The 19,948-nt window shown below is 42.0% G+C and overlaps 2 protein-coding genes across 6 annotated transcripts; one reads left to right on the top strand and one right to left on the bottom strand.

Moving 5' to 3' along the window:
- Positions 1–19,515, bottom strand: rnf207a (ring finger protein 207a). Of its 5 annotated transcripts, XM_069532206.1 has the most exons (20): positions 19,392–19,515; positions 19,228–19,257; positions 18,811–19,001; positions 12,979–13,111; positions 12,649–12,732; positions 12,054–12,198; positions 11,752–11,833; positions 11,587–11,662; positions 10,760–10,885; positions 9,613–9,659; positions 7,777–7,849; positions 6,994–7,062; positions 6,573–6,641; positions 5,981–6,087; positions 3,192–3,369; positions 2,857–3,042; positions 2,559–2,610; positions 2,352–2,469; positions 2,019–2,111; positions 1–1,523 (listed from the first exon to the last, which is right to left on the bottom strand). In XM_069532206.1, exons 3-20 carry the CDS (start codon positions 18,999–19,001, stop codon positions 1,373–1,375), a joined length of 1,980 nt encoding a protein of 659 aa, XP_069388307.1. In that variant the 5' UTR covers positions 19,228–19,257; positions 19,392–19,515; the 3' UTR covers positions 1–1,372. The 5 variants fall into 5 exon arrangements, with proteins under 5 accessions (XP_069388307.1, XP_019952375.2, XP_069388308.1 ...); XM_020096816.2 differs by lacking the exon at positions 12,649–12,732; XM_069532207.1 differs by lacking the exon at positions 19,228–19,257 and having other exon boundaries at positions 19,392–19,508.
- Positions 14,005–16,588, top strand: zpr1 (ZPR1 zinc finger). The gene has a single exon (XM_020096818.2). The coding sequence runs from the start codon at positions 14,266–14,268 to the stop codon at positions 15,595–15,597; it is 1,332 nt and encodes a 443-aa protein (XP_019952377.2). The 5' UTR covers positions 14,005–14,265; the 3' UTR covers positions 15,598–16,588.
- Positions 19,516–19,948: the final 433 nt, after the last annotated feature.

Consider the following 19,948-nt stretch of genomic DNA (forward strand, 5'->3'; position numbering starts at 1 on the left):
TGCTGTCACAAATGTATTTTTAATGAATCTGCACCTCTGACTCCTCTGCAGAGCGCGACAGTTCCTTAAGGCCGTCGTGACCCCGATATTTCCCGTAAAGCAGAAGCAGCAGCTCCGAACGAGCACACTTTAACTCCGGGAGCGTAATGTAAATAACCTTCCCCTTGTGTTTTCTGAAACCATCAGTCTACCTCCTCGTTTTTATCCTTACCTGCGCTGAGAATAGGGGCCGTCACTGTCTCTGTGCTGTAGCAGTGTGTGTGTGTGTGGGGGGGGGGGGGGGGGGGGGGTTTCACCTTGAAACGCTCCTGTGTGTTTCTCGAAGATGTTTTTTTTTTTTTGGAAGAATTAAAAAAGCCCTACTATTACAAAAAAAAAAGACAGAACTCATTTCATTTGGAGATCTCTCAGTGGTACGGTAAACACCCTCATGCCCCCCCACCCCCCTGCTTCTATTTAAAAACTAACAAGATTAATTAAGAATAACCTGAAGGGGAGAAACGAGAGGGGAAGTGAGAGAGCTACCTGCTGATGTCCTGCAGGGCAAACGCCTTAAAGCATGCTGCAGTCGATTTAAGAGGCAAACCAAGAGGAATATATCTCCTGCAGCAGCTCCTTGCTCCTTGCTGGGATATTGACCACGAGTGCTGGGTCTAAAAAAAAATAGGAGTTTCGAGGTGAAGGCTGTAACGTCCGAAAAACCTCTTTTGCATGAAGATGTAGAAAGTGCGGTGAAATAAAAACTCACTTTCCTGCCTCATTTTGCAGGAGACTAAATGCATGAGATGATACACACGGAACAAATCAATATGTGACCCTCTGCCCACACCCGGAATGACAAACGCATCATCGCTGCGTTGCTCCATCTGTGCCATTACACCTGTTCAACTGCAGGGAATCGGTCGTTCATCATGAGGCTTCAGTCGGCAGAAAAAAAACCTTTTATGTAAAGAAGAGATACTGCAAAAAGCAATTCTACACACACTGGAGATAAAAAGACAAAACGTAGCGATCGGTCACACCTTCAGCTCACTTATCATTTTAACAGTCAAAACACAAACAGTCTGGAGAAGTAAGATTATTCTCTCATTACAGCCGTCCATGGTTTTTAAATAAAGCCAACGCATACGATATTGTTATCTTCGCCCGCTCTGAACAAGGAGGCTTTCCTTTAGACGGCTGTGACTCTTCGACCTCCACGTGTGTACGGTCGGTTGGCGTCACTTTGGAGCCGCTGACAGTACAGTATCTGGACGGCCGAAGAAGTCGCATAGCATCCTGGTTCCGTTACAGATGAATTAAGGTCCGCTGCTCCACAGGGGCCGGGGAGAGGAGAGGGAGAGAGAGGGTGAGAAATCAGATGACACAGTGTTTATGAAGGCATCTCATTGTGGCCGGGCGTCTCCGTGGCGCCCCTCTGCCGGCCTGGATGATCGGGCTTGACGGAGCCCTCCCCCAATTCGAGGATCAGCGGACGGGGGTTCGTGTCTCTGTCTTGGTCTGCGACGCACGTCTGGTCGTCACTGTCGACGAGAATAGACGAGGAGCAGCGTCAACACAGAGGCCGACTGGTAGATGAGACATCTGGGGTCTTACTGTCATTATCCCAAATCTTCCTGAGTGATTGAAGGATTTTATCATTGACATAATAATGATTTAAAACGCAGCATAGTTATTATCACCTCTTCCAAGAGGTTATGTTTTCACCTACTACTGAATAAATGTGGTGGAACGAAGGATCATTATATTTTGGTGTGGATGCAGGATTTCTTTTTACGTTGCAAAGCTTTTGCAAGTTTTTTCGATTTCACCAATTTCCCCCGGGAATAATTCACAATTCATTTTAATGGTGGAGGTGTTGTTGCTGCAGCTGTTTTCAGAACTTCTTCCTCCCTCTCATTAAAAGTGAGGGAGTTTTCAGTCCGGCCCAGATCACACAACAAACAAAATCCTTATAACTATTTATTCTGTCTGAGACTGGGCACGAGTTTACACTTTCAGTCAGCATGTATTTATACCTGTTGTGACTTTCCTTGGTTATCGAGCTGTCTTCATAGATTTTCAGCATCGTTTCAGTGCGGTCGTCATGGTGCTCCTTAGGCTCCTGAAACCTAGAAAAAACATTTTGAACTATGTCATTTTCTTAGAGCTGTTAAAAACAAGTCTGATGTTATTCAGTCTTTTTCTTCTAGTCCACAAACTCAAGTAAAATAATAAACCCAACAATGTTTTAATCACTCTCTCAGTATTCGAAGACAGGTCACAAATATTTTCTCAGCGTAATACTTAGATACAGATTTTTAATACATAAAGTAAAAGGCAGACGGACAAACATCCTGTGAATACAGCACCTGGGCTCCAGCCTCTCTTTGACCTTGGCGATGGATAAGATGTAGGGGCTGATCTGTCTGGCGATGGTGGTTAAGTAGAAGTTCTCCTGCTTCAGCTGCATCAGGTCGAGCAGCTGAGCTGGAGTCAGCACACAAAGAAAATCATATTTAAACATCAGAATGAGACACAATTGGTTGTTTTTATTGTTGTCGCTGCTGAAGACAAACCTTCATAGATCTCCTGCTCATTAGTGACCCGCTGAAAGGTTTCCTCCCAGATCTGAGAAGAAAACACGAATAAGCTCATGAAATAAAACAGATGAACTGCAGTCAGTCGACTCATGGGATACTTTGACATTTACTACTTTGTCCTTGTTTCTCTCTGCACTGTCAGCAACCTGCATTTATAGCGGTAAGCAAAACTAACTTGTTAGTATGAAGCTTGGAGAACTCTAGAAACTTTTTTTTGTCTGTTGGAGGCAGGAACACAGCAGAGGTCAAAGCACGGAGGCTCCACCTGACGCACCTCTTCGAACATGACTCTCACAGTTTCCACAGTGGAGTACTGGGCAGCGATCTGGCTGTCGATGTGCAGCGACCTGTCCAGGACCTCGCCCATTATATCTGTGTTAATGACGGAGTGATGCTTGGTCAGGTCACGGTGCAGCTCCTGGACCTGGTCCTTCAGATTCTGGATCTCCGTCTGGAGAGTCTGTAAACATGCACACATTCGTACCACATAAGACATAATGTTAAAGGTGTTTCAGAGATTTTAACCCCTGTACAGATGCCAGGTGACTTTGAGAACCTTGACAGGTTAAAGATGAACATCCAGAGGAAAATGACAGACATTTAACTCACCCTGTAGGTGTTCTCATAGTTGCGGCAGTGCTCGGTGAAAGGCGTTTCCCTCCCCTCGGCCAGGAGGACCTTGGTGCAGATGTTGCGATGAGATGTTGGCCTTCGCCCCAACACCGAGCCCAGAGGCATCTCACTGAGAGACGGGGAGCGGCAGGACATGGAGAGAGGGGACTGGAGCCTGAGGTGAGCAGGAAACAAAAGAATCAAACCTGGCTTTTTTTCTTACATTCTGTGCTTGGAACATTTTCTGATCTTTGTTTTGCCGTCAGCTCAATATAACCTGGAGCTGAGCTCTGTCTGTTAAACCACAGGAGGATTAAAGCTTCATGTTAAATAAATGTAATCCCATTATTGACCACACTGGTCAATAAAACTATCGCTGGCATTAAAATTCTACTCTCAGCTCTGCTAAGGCTACAAAGATTATATACAAACAGCTCTGCTCCATGCACCTATCAAAACACTGGGATCCTACAGTGTGATCTTCATATTGTTTTGAGCTTATTCTCTGTTGCTGCTGTCAGTGGGGATTATGCTCAGTCTGCAAAAAACAGATCCCAGGTTTTTCTTACTGATGTCACATGTTACCTTTAACTACTTCTAAATCATGATAAATGGTTTGTATTTTTTATTGTGCTTTTCTAGTCTTGATGACCCCTCAAAGCACTTTACAGCACAGTTTGCCATTCACACACACATTCATACAGTGCATCTATTAGCAGCACTTTTTTTGTTCCATGAGTGGCAATGCAGGGTTCAGCATCTTGCCCAAGGACACTTCGGCACACAGATGGGGAAGACTGGGGATCGAACTGTCGACCTTGGAGGATGACCGCTCTGCTCCTCAGCCACAGAAAATCAATCATGCTTACTTTCATTAGTTTTAAAGACATTTTCTCAACAAAAATAATGTTGATGCACCATCTGCTCTTCAGCTACGTGTTTCTGCCAAGCTCAACCTCAATGGTAGCTTCCATCTCTCCATAATAAAGTTTCCAAACTTTACTATTTCACTTTAAATCCAACCAATGCAAACCTCATTGGTGAGGGACCTGCAGATTCTCTGTCCAATAAGTTTAAACTACACTTCATCTCAAAGAAATCAGATTTGAAATAAAAGTAAATATACAATTTGAAAACAGTAAATACTCGATTCTTACTCCACGTGTCGGATCACATCTCCACTGTCACCTTCAAGAAGCGTGTTGAAGTGTGTATCTAACACAAAACCAGCCTTTTAGATAAACTTGCATTTATGTGGATTCTTATAGAACCAGTCCCAAACAGCCCTGTATCTATTTTCCAACAGTCGAGTCGTGAAAACATCCATCTCCATATAATTTATGAATTTTGTCCTCTGTGTCCCTGCACAGTCAATTTAAGCAGCAGCATCAGCCGCATGAAGGAGCCGGCACAACTTCTTTTCTGTGAAATTGTGATAAAATTGCAGTCAGCCAGCTGGCCATCCACCAAACGCTGCCCGCTTTGCATCCTGCATTAACGGCTGATAAGTGGTAAAGAGGAGGCTTTCAGACGGCGAGTTAGTGTGAATCAGACACTACAAGACGTTCAGTTGAGCCCAATAACAGACTACACACCGTGTGGGTGAAATTTACCTGAAAAGAGTATAAAACCAACCTCACAGTCATGAAACACATTTCCTCGAACCTTTATCTCAATCAGAAATATCTCAAGACATGCCACTGGAAAAGCTAAATTCATTGAAGGTGCAAACTGCACATGAGATAAGAGAAAAGTCTGCAAACATGTAAAAATAATAAAATACACATCCACTCACCTGTGGTAGCCTCTTTCTTCTTCCTTCTCTAATGTTGATGCAACAGAAGACCTGTCTACAACGAGTATTCCTCTCGTTCTGCTGCTACACACACGTCACCATCTGTCACCCAGCCTCTGTCCTCCCACCAGTGACGCCAATTAAAGTCTTTGCCCGCGCTAAAGCCGTGACATCAGCGGCCTGGAACACAGCGGCCCATAACCGCTCCAGACGCATCCCAGAGAGTTCTGTGAAATTACGATAAAAATAGTGCCAGCCCGCCAGCCACCAATTCCTGCCCTCTCTGCGTCTTGCACTGGCACTGGCAGAGCACTAAACAAGTTGGAAAGGAGAGTTGTCAGTATGCTGACACTAGTGGGTGATGATGTGGAAAAAATACTGGTCAAGGGAGGTGGGTGTACGTGGAGGGATGTAAAACCTTTATTCTGATAGGTTGTAACGTAAATATTTCCTCACGCTTTAACTCAACTGTTAAAGGACTTCATGGAGTGAAAAGATCAGTGTTTGAAGATTTCAATATAACTTCTCTTTAAGACGTCAAACAGAAAACATCTCAATCCAAGATCTGTACCACTGCACTTATCTTCCCATCTCTGTAATATCGTCTGTGCTACTGTCTGACCGCGGCTGGACGGCGGCTTTCTAAAACAGGAACAACTGCTTCCTTCCCAGCCGCGGTGCAACAAGGTGACTTACGTAACCATGCCAGCGTACAGAGCGTACAGACAGACTGACAGACAGGATAACTGCCATAGTGGGACTCAGCATGGCGCCTCCTCTCCTCTCACTGCACTCATCGCTGTCTGCCATCTGTAGTTCTAAACCATTTGGGGGGGGGGATCTAGCGTTTGGATGTCAAACAAGTGTGAAATGTTCTGCCCGGACTGTTCTAATTCCTTGGAAGAATCCAGAGGATGCCGTGGTGATATCCGGGCACATCACAGGAGGAAAGAATGAATTAGTCACCGCATTAATGATATACTCATCTCACCTTGTTGCAACACTTGTAGATCCAGCGACAGAGGGAGGGCAGCGCTGTCCCAGCAGCAGCAAGGGCTCCAGACAGCGGGCGAACTCGCTTCTGTAGTCTGTGTTGATCTGGAGGAAGATCAGAAATCAAGAGATCAGAAGACAAAGATCAAGTCATTAAGTCTTCTATGAAAACAGTTGGAAAATATGCACTTACATCTCAGAATCATTTATCAAGGGTTAGACCATACAGCGAAGTCAGTGGAATTATTTTCCACTGCAGCATCTCTCATTGTGTTTTAAGCTTTGCAAATCAAACAGCAATTAAACTATAGAAATGAGGAAAATAAAAGACAAATGACCGATTCGTGCCCATTCCTAAATTAAATAACAACAATATATTAATAAAAAATAACCTCATCACAACAGCCATATAAGAAATTTGAATGAATAAATAAAACTCCAATTAGAAAAAAAACATGGTTCTGGGCTTTCGGGCCTCAGAGATGAAAATCTGGTGAAACACCAATGTGAACTAGTGAGACAACTAATCAGGCGACCTCTGTGGGTCCTAATCTGAGTGTAACCTCCTCCAGCTCTGCGCGGACACTCACTTTGCTGCTCTGAACCGGCTTCAGTCGATGAGGGAGTTTCACGATCCTCTTCAGCCGCTCCATTAGTTGCTGTGTAAGCAAGAACACGCGGATGTGATTCAGTGACCCGCCTCACCTCCCTGACACGTGACTGACAGACTCCATTTAAAGACCAATTCACTCCAGCTGATATGTAATCTTCTCTCTCCGCCACAGTCAACAAACGTCTCCGGAACAAACGCTTTCTCTTCTGTATAATGATTCGCAGTAAATCAACACTTAAATTGATTTATGTTTGGTGACAATATTCCGTCAATTAGAATTTTTGTGCTGCATTTATTGTGCAGCGATCGTGTGAGAGTTTTAAAAATACTTAAGATATAATAATAAACTTCTTTTTTAAATTCTTGTTTTGTGATCCTAAACTTTCTGCTGTACTTACGTAGCCCATGTCCAAAAACTCAAACCTGTTGGCCGAGCTGAGGAAAGCCGAACACGTGACGAGATGAACCTGAACAGATTAACAGTTAGATTTCAAACAATAACTCAATAACTCCCATGATGGATTCACACTGATATCAAATCTAATTAAATTCACCCCACAAACAACTACACAAAGAATAGAAGTAGGGGAAAGTAACTAAATGCACTTACTCTATTACAGTTCTGAGATACTTTACTGCTTTACTTCACTTTGCTTTACGTTTTTTCAATTTTATGCTACACATGCTACATTATGCTCAGGGGCATTTCAAAGGACTTTAAGGGCCCCAGGCAAAAGGGACCTGGAGGGCCCCAATGCAATTAACGTGTGGACTAATATAATCATCTGTATTCTTGACCCTCGGGAGTTTGATCCCAGTCTTTCCCATTCTACCGAAGTGTACGTGGGCAAGATACCGAACCCCAAAATGTCCCCTCGTAGAAAAAATGACTTCCCATAGATGTACTGTATGAATGTGTGTGTGAAAAGGGTGAAACTGTAAAGCGCCTTATAAAAACAGACCATTACCAATAATACCCCACGACTTTTCTCTTTTACATATAGAAAATATATGATACGATTATAAAATACACTATAAACACATTCAATCCAGGAATTTTTCATTTTCAATGAAATTTGGTGCAGCTGGATTGAATTTAAGGCGACGGTTGAGCCTTGGGGGACGTTTGCACTCTACTTGGTGCCATTCCAGTTTATTATAAGGTCTTTACGTGTCTCTACCTGGAGGGTTGGTAAAAGCGCAGTCAGGTGTGACAGTTGTTCCTTCAGTGCTTTCTCCTTCTCCTCGTGTTGACTGCAAACACATACACAAATCATGTGAACATGTAACGCTACACCTTCAGTTCCACGCGTGTCCGACTACACAGGGGATTCAGTTCAGGAGGTGCAGCTGCAAACAACCTACTACTCCATATTTCCAGGAGCTAATCTATCCGTCTTCTCCCGTAACAAACACATAAGCAGAGAGACACAGGGCCGGACACACAGAGCCCGACATAAATAGCCCTTAAAACCCTTCCGGGAACCCAGCCACTGGACGACTTCCAGGCATCGAGTGAGAGATGGAGAACCATGGGCACAAAAAAAATCTCATTAGAGATCCCCACAGAGTGCAACTCGATACACTCACTCACTCACATGCACTAAATTGTTCTGATTCAATCGTGCACACGTATACATGGAACGCACACTGAAAAAGTAAAGTGCTCATAAATGGTTCTCGTTGAGATTGTAGTCGTCTGGAAATGGGAGCCTCATGTATATACATACCTTCTATGTAAAGTGCCTTGAGATAATGTATATTATGATTTGGCGCGATACAAATAAAATAGAATTGAATTGAATATAAACTGTAGAACCCATGATTAAACAACCGCAGTGAAGTTAGATTTAAGCTGGTTATTTGACAAACTCTCATTCTGGAGCACTGGGCTTTCACTTAGGGACCGTCAATAAACTTGAAAGGCCATAACAGCATTGCTATTTTTAATAGCTTCTAAAACCAGCTGACTCCAAATCAGCTGATTGGGATTCATGTAAGCTGATTTCAATTTTAAATCATTGCAACTTCTGATTTCTCTTGAAACAAACATACTTCTGTTCTCACCTGGTAGAGCAGCCTGCGTTTATTTAACTTTTATACTCCTGCCAGTACCTGTGAATCTATTTGAGAATATATATTTTTGACTCTGCCATACACAACCTGGACGTAGCTCTTTTAAGTAGATTTTAGTGCTTCTGATATTTTACATGAAAAGTAATAAAAGCACATGATTGAAATAGGAATTTATTGATGCTCCCTAAGTGGAAGCCCTGTGAATGTCCAACCTTAAACTAACTTCACTGCAATGAATTATTAAAATATTAAAATAGCATATATCTCACACTGGTTCCTCATTAATCTTCCATGAAATGTAACTGATGTGCAATAATTTGATCTTAATGACTAATTAGTTGCAAATGGTGGATGACATTAAATCAAACTTTAATTATCCCTCAAGGGATGTTGAAGATTTTATTTAATTATTTTAGCATTAAATTAAAGGTTTGTGAGGCCGTCAATGTAAAGTCATTTCTTTATTATTTATCACTTTACAGTCTTGTGGCTGAAATCTGATCTCAGTGCTGTGTCGTTTGACTGGTTGGTGCAAAATCTGCTCATATGCATCCAGGTAGCTGCTGTTGACTTGTGACATAAGATAAGTCCATAATTACCAGTTCTTTTCATTTGACTTCATTTTCGTTCACAGGACCCAGGTACAAACTGGAAAACTTTGATCCCCCTCAAGTGTTTTTAATTCAGCGTCACACTTTGTTCAAATGAAAATCGCCAAAGAAAAGGTGTTTGTTGGACAGCAGGATTATTTCAGGGAGAAGCAGGGAGCAGCTATTCATCACTTTGAGCACAATGCAGCACATTAATGAAAAAGGAAAGTGTTTGAAGTGTCCCGGTGACAGCAGCATAAAAGCATTCAATTGAGTAAATATTGAGATCCGTGGCAACAAAAAAGCACATTTTCACAGAGGAAGTGTAAATCTTGATATATTTAATTTTACCTCTGAGCCGCTCTTAGCAGAATCTTCTTCCTCTCTGCTAGTTTTTCCTGTCAGAAGAGAAACAGAGAAAACAGCCTCTTTTATTCCTGACACCGCTGTGAAAGCGGCCTTGACTTCGTAACACCTTAAGAGTTTTCAAGATAGTGGAAAAAAGTAGGTGTGAATTCCACATTGTGGTGTTTGCTCTCTGTTGGATTGTTTTCTCTGTAGAAAGTCCCTCGGAGGAAGGTTACCAGAGACATCCAGTGGCCAAACTGTGCTAATGCTGGTAAAAAGAGCAACTGAACTCCCCACTGTAGCCAGACTGAGCCATGTGCCTCTTAAACACGACAAATAGATTCTAGTGAGTGGTTTAGGGGGTTGTGTGTATTCCCAGTAGACAATATAACAATAATAATAATAACTTATAAATGCACACTCTTTGTGGCTGATATAGATGCATGCTTTTCTCCCATAAAGCAATGAAGAAAAGAATTGGAGGAGCAGCTCACAGCGAGAAAAAAGTTAAAACGTATTTATTCCCATTATCTATTCTGCTGATCCCTTTAAGGGATAAGCAGATGTGGAGTTTGGAGAACGATGTGGATGAGGGAATATGGAATAATTAATAATGAATTGTCTGCTTTAACTGTGATGATATTCATGATGGCTGCTGCAGATGATCGTCTTTGTTTGTTTGTTCATTTGATGTTTTTTTTTTTTTTGTGCTTTGTAACATATTGCCTCTTGGAGGAAATTGAAGTTTCTGTGGTGAGGAATATGTACTCATGGATTTGTAAGTTATATATAATGAACACCAGAATCCTCAAACAACCTTAAAACAGCAGGTAATCTAGCTGGAATACCAAGGGGCAGTCGAAATGTAAATGCAAATGCAACATCAGACACTGTTTGAAATGGTAAAGTGAACAACCTGTTTCTCCACAGGGAGAAAATCAAGAGGTCAGAATTCAACAGAGATAAATGGAGATAGACAGAATTTATATATTAAGTACATATGTACATATATTTATTTAAATATTGATTGTTCTGAGAGGTTTTTCTGTCTGGAATCCAGCTGTCGATTTAAATAAACGTGTGGTTTGGAGTCAGTTAATATTTAAGGGACATATATACTGTATCTACCACATCAGGATCACTATACAACCTGCAAACTGTTGAAGAGACTGCAGATCGCGTTCTCTTCTTCCTCCACATTTAGACACACTTCTCCTATCATTGATCTCAGCAGGACGATCGCCTCCCGGGCTGAAGTCTGCAGCTCCTTCACCACCTACAGAGCGAGAGAGAGAGGGAGGCGGCTCACTGTGAGTGTCAGTCACTGTGGGAAACTTAAGTCATATTAATTTGTCATCAGACTGAAAATCTACCTGTTCTAACTTCACTACAGCTTCTCCTGCATCTTAGAACCCATTCAGATCACCTTCAACATTGGATGTTTTTATTTAGGTTGAAATGTTTTCTTGTTATCTTCATCTGCTTGCTCTCTCATGTATTCTCTTTAATCACATCCACCAAGGAGATTATGTTTTCACTCGAGTCTGTTTTTTTGGTTTATTTGTCAGCAGGATTATGCAAAAACTATGAAACCGATTCACTGAGTGAAGGAATGGAGCACAGATATGAGAAGTTAACAGATTTTTGGTGATGATCCAGATTATAGGTCAGATGCAGGATTTTACTTTCACTTTTTTAACATTGAGCTTTAATTCATGAAACCATTCGTTTAGAGGGCTTTTATTTATTTTGTGTATTTCAAAACAATATCTGAATCTAGCAGATTTTTATATCTTTATGGGGTGCTGTTAAATATTTAGTCTCTAATCCTAACCCACATATAGAAATTCCCAAAAAGTAATTTGCATTTATCCCCATTTAATTGTAAAATGCTTAAAGTATTATTTTGAAAAACTATAATCAAATTGCCCTTCGCTGTATTGCACGATGTCAGATGAAGAGACAGAACTCTCTCACCAGCACAGCCTGGTCCAACATCTCACAGCCCTGCATGTAGGCTGTTTCAATATCAATGCAGTGAGTCCGACTCTCCCTGCGGTAAACAAACGACAAGTAATTTGATGGTGGAGGAGAAGAGGAGAGATGGACTATATTAGTGATGTATGTAGTGGATTCACTTACACTTGCATGTCTCTGAAGCACTTGATACAAAGCATTGACTTATTCTCTGTTGAGAAGAGGATGTACGGCTCCTCGTGGAGAGCTGTGGAGACACAGATGCCTTTTTAACTTCAGCCCAAATCTAAGTAACCAGATGTATATAAAGCTAAGACACTTGGGTAGAATATGATTAACATGTAGCCCAGGACATTCAAGCAGGGAACAGGTGGGACGACAGTTCTCCTGAGCAACATTCTACCGCTGGTGTAATAAAACCTTCTTGGCCTGTGACTCTTCAGGAGTAAATTACAGGTGACACTCACAGCACTTCCTGTGTTTGGCTTTAGTGCGTTTGGCCAAGGTGACAATCTCATGATGGGAAAACATTCTGGCTTTGTGAGTCAGCTCCTTGCAGTCTCCGCACAGTGGCTGGCTGCAAGTGTTACAGAAGTACATCAGCCCTGTTTCCTGTGCAGAAACAACAAAATAAAATTGGTTTTCAGGATTGACAAATAATCAAATGTCACCAAAATAATTTGAGACACTCTGCAATCCCATCAAGACAATTCTACACAACACAGTGGTTTTAACATCTTGAGTTACAACAGCAAGTTTCCAAAGTGCATGTGTGCCTGTGTCAGCTACATACACACAGACACAAATACAAAATGTGGATCTTTCTCTCTGATCGCTCTTTTATATCTTAAGACATAAAACAATACAGCATCATGTGCTCTTCGTATGATATCTGATAACCCTGATGTTTCGTTCATGTCCTTTCTGTTACTGGGCCTCACCAAAATTCCTCGGTTAAAAGGGATAGTTCACCCAAAAATGAAAATTCTCTCAACCCCTAAAGGTCCACCGGAAGTGGCTAAGCTAATGGGCATTAGCACGTCGGATGGTCTGTGAATGCACCTCATAGGAAGATATCAGTGGATAATAAAGCCAAACACTTGGTGGAAATGATCCTTGTTTCGAGTTGGATATGAATGTCGGGACCTGCGGACACACAGAAGCAGTATGGAGGCATGTTTTTTCAGTTGTTTTATTACGTCCCCTGAGACTCCGGAAGTTTTTTGTGGACTCAAACACTTCACCCCTGCATAATGGTGAGTAGATACTGAGTGCATTCATTTTTCAGTGAACTATCCCTTTAAGCTTTTACACAACATAAGTATCTTGTCTATATGTTCCTTGATTATCTGTCTATGATGCCGTTACGTCAATAAGAAATTGTTTTAGTACCTTTTTGTTACTTTCCTGGTCACAGTTGGCACATGGGACTGTCTCCTCTGTGTCTGCATTGTTGTCAACGAGAAACTTGAGCAGACGGTCTTCTGGTGGGAGGGCATTGTTCCCTTTTACGATGGATGGATATCTGTGACAGTAAGAGAAACTAAACTAGTGATTTATGTTCCATGTAAATCATTTTCTGACACAGTGAGGTGAAAGGGAAAGATGTGAATACTTCATGTAATACTAATTTTGCACCGTGATCAGATATTGCTCAACAACAAAATGTGAAAAAAAAGACATAAAATAAGACAATAATGTGCAATCATTGTTTTTAAAGAAAGTGAAATACCTCAAGTTTGAGACACACAATTTTCTACACGACCAACATTGCCTCAAAGCATCTGAATATAAATCCAAGGATTTTTTAATAAAATCTAAACATTAGATTTTCACAAGAAGAATTTATTACAAAAACCAAGAGCAAATGTAAGTATAAGAAAATCTGTCTCACAATTCTGAAAAACCTCCACAAGAGTACAAATCTAAAAGGGCTTTGAAATTAAAGCAAAAATGATTAATGGTGATGTCTATGAAACATGAAACATCAAAGGACACATATACGTCACTATATGAATGAAAACTCCTCAAAAAATTAATTGTTGATCGTCAAGTTCCACTCCCAGGTATTTATAAGCCGAGAGCCACTCAACTAATTCACCCTCAATCCAGGGAAGAGGGACTATTGTTTTTTTTTCCTTCTAAAATCTAGGAGGAAAATACATTAAACACCAAAACAAAAAAGTTTATACGTAGATATACATGTTTTATCATTTAAAACCCTGTGTGATCGTGTAATATGTTAGATATTGTAACTTTTTATTAATTTAAAAACCCTGTGTGATCGTATATGTTAGATATTGTAACTTTTTAATGATTTAATAAAACCTGTGTGATCGTATAATATGTTAGATATTGTAACTTTTTAATGATTTAAAAACCCTGTGTGATCTCTTTCTGAGGGAGAAACTAACTTAAATCTTGTTTATTTTTACGCAGTTCTCCGACAAAGCAGAGGGGGCAGCAGCAGCAACTTTCCAGGCCGCTCCCCTGCACTCGAAGAAGAAAACACGGAAGTTGCGACAGAACACGATCTAATCAAACGTGCGCAGTAGCTGAAGCTCGGCGCTCCGACATCTGGAAAGTTCTAGATCGAGAGTCACTCTCTGAGCGACAAGTCCTCAGCGCAGGTGAGCAAATTATCCGCCGGACGGAAACATTAACACTCGAAGTGTGAGAATGTCTGTGATCTCCGAGGGGAACGTGCGAGGTGGCAGCGTCTTTAAGGACATCAGCGCCGATGACGAGGACTGGCAGCCCTCTGAGATCGAGAGTCTGTGTATGAACTGCTACGAGAACGGTATGACCCGTCTGCTGCTCACCAGGATCCCCTTCTTTAAAGAGGTCATCGTCAGCTCCTTCAGCTGCGAGCACTGCAGCTGGTCCAACACCGAGATCCAGTCCGCAGGCCGGATCCAGGAGCAGGGCGTGTGTTACACCCTCAGGGTCAAAACAAAGCAGGACCTGGACCGGGAGGTGGTGAAAGCAGACTCCGCCACCACCAGGATCCCTGAGCTGGATTTTGAAATCCCTCCGTTCACCCAGAAGGGCTCCCTCTCCACCATTGAGGGGCTGCTGGATCGAGCGGTCGCAGGGCTGGAGCAGGACCAAGCTGTCAGACGGACCACTCAACCCGAGGTGGCCGAGAAGATAGACGAGTTCATCAAGAAGCTGATGAAGTTGAAAGACGTTGAGAATGAATTCACCCTGGTGATCGAGGATCCGTCCGGAAACAGTTTTGTGGAGAACCCGCGGGCCCCTCAGAGGGACGAGGCCCTCATCGTGACCCTGTTCAAGCGGACGGTGCAGCAGGAAATGCAGCTGGGAATCAGGGCCGACGATGACCTGGAAGAGGAGCCGGCAGGCAACGACCTGGACACCATGAGAAATGAGGTTTTGGTCTTCAACACCAACTGCCCAGAATGCAACGCGCCCGCCTCGACCAACATGAAGCTCGTCCAGATCCCTCACTTCAAGGAAGTCATCATCATGGCCACCAACTGCGACAGCTGCAGCCACCGGACCAATGAGGTGAAGTCGGGTGGTGCCACGGAGGAGCAGGGCACCAAGATCACCCTGCACATCACCGACCCCTCAGACATGACCCGAGACTTGCTCAAGTCGGAGACGTGCTATGTCCTCATCCCGGAGCTGGAGTTTGAGCTGGGGATGGCAGCTCTCGGCGGGAAGTTCACCACCCTGGAGGGGCTGCTGAAAGACATCAAGGACCTCATCGTCTCCAAAAACCCCTTCATCTGCGGCGACAGCGTCGCTTCAGACCGGATGCATAAGCTGGCAGAGTTCGGAGAGAAGATTGAGGAGGTTATCTCAGGGAAAATGGACGTCCACCTGGTCCTGGACGACCCAGCAGGGAACAGCTACCTGCAGAACGTGTACGCCCCTGATCCTGATCCTGAGATGACGATTGAGAAGTACACTCGCACATTTGAGCAGAATGAAGATCTCGGTCTGAACGGCATGAAGACAGAGGGGTACCAAAAAGAAAAGTGAACTTCCAGCTCTCGCTGAATGGACTAAAAGAGTCGTTAATTGATAATGTCTTGATAAAAACCTTGTGTAATTATCCTACTCCATCTTACTTATTTTTCATACATTTTAAGTTTAATTTAATCACGGGCCGAGAGGTTGTGTTCAATAGTATATTGATCACTGAGGGGAATTCTAAGTTACCAGAATACACATGTATTTGAAAATAATTATAAAAACACATCAGTAACCTAATTTGTGCAAAAACACAGATGCTGTTGATAAATTTGGTGTTTATTTGCATTGTTGTATCGTCCCAGAAGATGGCGCACTATCCTCACCTCTGATTAAAAAGGCTTCTTTTCTTTCAGTGGATCCCACACTGTGTGACTAAAGTAATCTTCTTATACACCTGCGAGCATGAGATCGTCTAAATAAAGCAATATCTAATTCATACTTTAGCTCTGCTCTTTGATTTGGCAGATGTTAAAAGACGGCAGATAAGGTTTGCGTTTCGATTTAAATACAAATGTTCTGCTCTAATCTGCATAATTAGTCGTCAGAAAAGCCAGAATTTTAATTTCACTGCACATACTAGGCAAATGCTCCTAAAAAATGGGTGTTTTTTGTGGATTCATGGGAAAGTTTGTTAGCGCGTTGGTGCACATAAAAGCTCAGGCTGCTTTAACTATCAATTCTTTCCAACAATGAATCAAGAGAGCCTGTATGAGCTCAGGGGAAAAGTCAAGTTTAGGAAAACAAGGGTGAGGACAAATATCAAAAAAAGATGTGGAACTGTAAATATAATAAGGTGCTACAAACATGTACATTTAAAAATAAGGTGATGGATATATTTCAATTATAAAACTTCCTTAGCCGATTTAATTCTAAGTATAAAAGGTTTGTTTTGCTCCATTTATCTTTTGGTACCTTTTGCTTTCATGCTTTGTACTAAATTTCTTGTGGAGATTGAACATGTGGATTAAAAATAAACATTCAAATAGTTAAGTTTTCACGGGTGGCGTCCTCAGGTTGCTTATTTAATTGAACTGTGCCCAAAGATATCAGTTTCCAAAGAGAAGTTTCAAATCTATACTTTTAAGAAGTTCGAGGAAGAGTGTTTGTTTTTATCTACTTGGAAAAACTGCTTGAAAAAAAAACAACAGTTTGTCTTATTGTGTTTCAGCTGTACTGATGCACACACCCACTGTCGTTCCCCCACTGTGTGTGTTTTATCTAGTTTTCATAGCAACAGGGATCTATTGTGTTCTACTAATAGCACAGTAGTGAATTCCGAGATTACACGGCTCTTGATAGAGCAGCTGTTAGCGGGGCTGTAGAAATAGTAGCTGCCAGGCAACAGGCCCCTGAAGCCCGAGCCCCAGACTACAGAACTCAGCGGCTCTGTGCCCACTGGATTATTTCCATATAGAAAATCTCAACACAGGTGAACATGAAGTAGCTGTGAGGCAGACGGGGAGGTCGCCTGAGGTTCAGTCATAGTTTGTTTCAATAATTTATGATTTAGTTTATAAATGTAGCTTAAACTTTCCTGAGGAAGGCGGAAAAGAATCAAATATATCCTCAGATGAAACAGTATTTTGAGTAGACATCTCTGTTTTAGCAGAATCTGAATCCAGAAGCTTCTTGTCTTGTTTAAGCAGTTCTCAGTCTGAAACCTCTGACTTCCGACACTCAGAAGAGCCGCATACCTCCACTAACAGTCCCCTAAATTCAATCAAGCCTTAAAGCTAAGCCAACAAAGCAATGCAGATCATGAAATCATAATCTCCATTGCAGAAGGATGATATTTGATTAAAAAAACAGCATATGAAACCACATTTAACCGAGAAATCTGTGAGAGAAAGTGCTCTATTTCACTGTGATAGAAAAAGAAAACCACAGGACCAATCCCCTTAGTCTGGATTGGCACTGGAATTGAATGGGTGTTTTCTTTGTCCCATCCTTCCACCAAGTTTCCTAGAAATCCTTTCAGCAGCTTTTATGTAATCCGATGCAGCAGAAAATATTTCAGATTTAACATCTTGCATTAGAGGTGAATTTCTTTACATCCCTATGTGTTTTGATGGGGGACAGTTAATACTGCAGACCTGAAGGTGACTGTAAAATCACGAGTCCCTACTTAATAGGGGATGAAATAGATTGGTATCATGTGACTGTTTTTGATTGCTCTAAGCTCCTGGCACTGGTGGCGAATGTCAGAATGCTTTGTTTGCTGTGTGACCGGTCTTAGTGGTGTTGAGGCCAAGGGCTAAATCAGAGACTCAGGATGACCCTGCAGCTGTTAGAGCCACTCAGTCCTCGGCTGCCCGCACCAGACCAGCAGAGGGTCACTGAGCAGAAACACAGTGACTTGACTCTCTCCGAAACCAATTGGATTCTCCCCAAATCTGAACCACACAGATCTACAAATCACCTTAAACGGAACAAATCCCTTTGAGCAACGCTGCACAAAACTGGGGCCTGAGGAAGAACATGGCCTCGTACATGAAGAGTTTGACCCCGTGTGGGATTTCAAGGAGCAATAATATTATTTTTGCTCCCTGATTTTAAACTGTTTAGTCACGTTTGAACAATTTGAGATCACCTGTGAATCGCTTAATTTCATCATGATACCATTCAAGTTGTGGGAGACGCCAATCTTCCTGCAAAAACAGTCAATCCTTGACCTTTGACCTCCATATTTCAGGTGTGATATCAAGACTCAGACTAAACACTGTGTTCAACACCTTGAGTTTTTCTTTAGCTTATTATGAATCATGGACTGCATGTAAACACACATGGCAGCTCCCCAAATGTAGAACCAAAGCACCTTGCTGGCTGCAATATAGGTCATAAATCCATTAACCTCCATGTTAATGAATAACATATATCAAATATGGTTTCTGTCATGTTAGGTAGTTCTCACCACACTAATGCACAGTATGTTCATGGTTTAATGTTTTCGGTAACTTTGCTTCTGTGATTGGTTTCATCCCCTGATCACTAATCCGCAATGTAAGGCTCCATGTGTGCAGTGTTGCTTTCTGGGATATTTTAGCTTAATTTTTTAATAGTGGAAAGAAGTGGAAACATGTCGCCCACCTTTATGATCAGACCATAGTTTGAGGAAATGTTTTTAGGCTTAAATTGTCCAGAACTCAAGACTTCTTCATGATTGATAATTTACATGCAGCCTCAATGGTTCCTCATCAACCTCACAGTGATATTTCTTACCCACAGAGGGGGCAGCTGAGACGGCTGTCACTGGTCCGGCCTCGCAGGCAGCGGGCGCAGAAGATGTGGTAGCAGTCCAGCAGACACGGGGACTGGTACTGCTCGTGACACAAGTGACACATGAGGGGGTGGACGCTTGTACAGTCCACGTTATACTGATTATCCAAACTGGTGAAGATTCCTCCGGCCATCTGTAAACACAGTGTGTGAATATTTAAAGACTGTGAGTGTGTGTGTCAAGTGATTGACGTTTTTTTAAAAGGCCACATCATCCCATCACTAAACAATGAATCCTTAGCATGGTGTTGAATTACAGTCAAAATAGATGAGAGGCTAAGCCGACATGACATGAAGCACTTTGATCAAGAGTCATATATTGACTGAAATAAGCAAGAGGAACCTTTCTTTTTCATTTACCTTCTCAGATGAGTGTTACGTGGTCAAGACCTTCAGTGACGATACATAATCCACAAGAAAACAACATCACAAACATTACCCACACTGGAAATTCCACCCAGCTAACAAAACTTTGTGTAAAATCAGTTTGTTCATCTGGAGTAAGCAGAGAGCCACTGTCTTACCTTTCAGTGGTGCTATCAGCTCCCCCCAGCAGGAATGACAGCAATGAGGAAACTCTTCAGTAGTAGAACGGTGGGGTCCCGCTGCCGGGCAGCTGACAGCACCCACCTAATGCCAGCCCCCGAGTGTTGCCAGAGAGCAAGAGGGACATTTAATATTGCTGTCCCATAGTTTTTTTTATTACTGCAAATACAGTTGTCTTGTAACTAATGTCATACTCTTATTAAGTCTTGTACATAGAGTAAACGGAGGGAAGGGGGTGGAGATTACAGCCGTGTACTTACTGTAATACTTTATCAGGAACGCTTTCAACTTGTCATATAAAGGATTATTTTTAAGCACTTTGAGATGTGTGTTGGCAAAGTGCTACATAAATCAAACGTATTGTTGTGATGCATAAAAACAATGACGTTGATTTCACTACTTTAGAACAATAGAACAATTATCCATTGTAACTAAAGAGCAAATAACTGACAGTGATTACTTTCAAATAATTTCACATTAGTTTACTGACATTGAAAATATATAATGTGATGCGAGTCATAAATACATATTTTAT

Source organism: Paralichthys olivaceus, chromosome 2 (assembly GCF_024713975.1).
Source record: "Paralichthys olivaceus isolate ysfri-2021 chromosome 2, ASM2471397v2, whole genome shotgun sequence".
Lineage (NCBI taxonomy): Eukaryota > Metazoa > Chordata > Actinopteri > Pleuronectiformes > Paralichthyidae > Paralichthys > Paralichthys olivaceus.

Bases quoted from the DNA above. Each gene is read 5' to 3' on its own strand.
- rnf207a (XM_069532206.1), bottom strand. From the start codon at position 19,001: ATGGCCGGAGGAATCTTCACCAGTTTGGATAATCAGTATAACGTGGAC. The intron at 13,112-18,810 runs GTAAGAAATATC...TTACTGTCACAG, and splicing joins CTCAGCTGCCCCCTCTGTGG to ATATCCATCCATCGTAAAAG. The intron at 6,642-6,993 runs GTAAGTACAGCA...TTGCTTACACAG, and splicing joins AGTTTTTGGACATGGGCTAC to CAACTAATGGAGCGGCTGAA.
- zpr1 (XM_020096818.2), top strand. From the start codon at position 14,266: ATGTCTGTGATCTCCGAGGGGAACGTGCGAGGTGGCAGCGTCTTTAAG.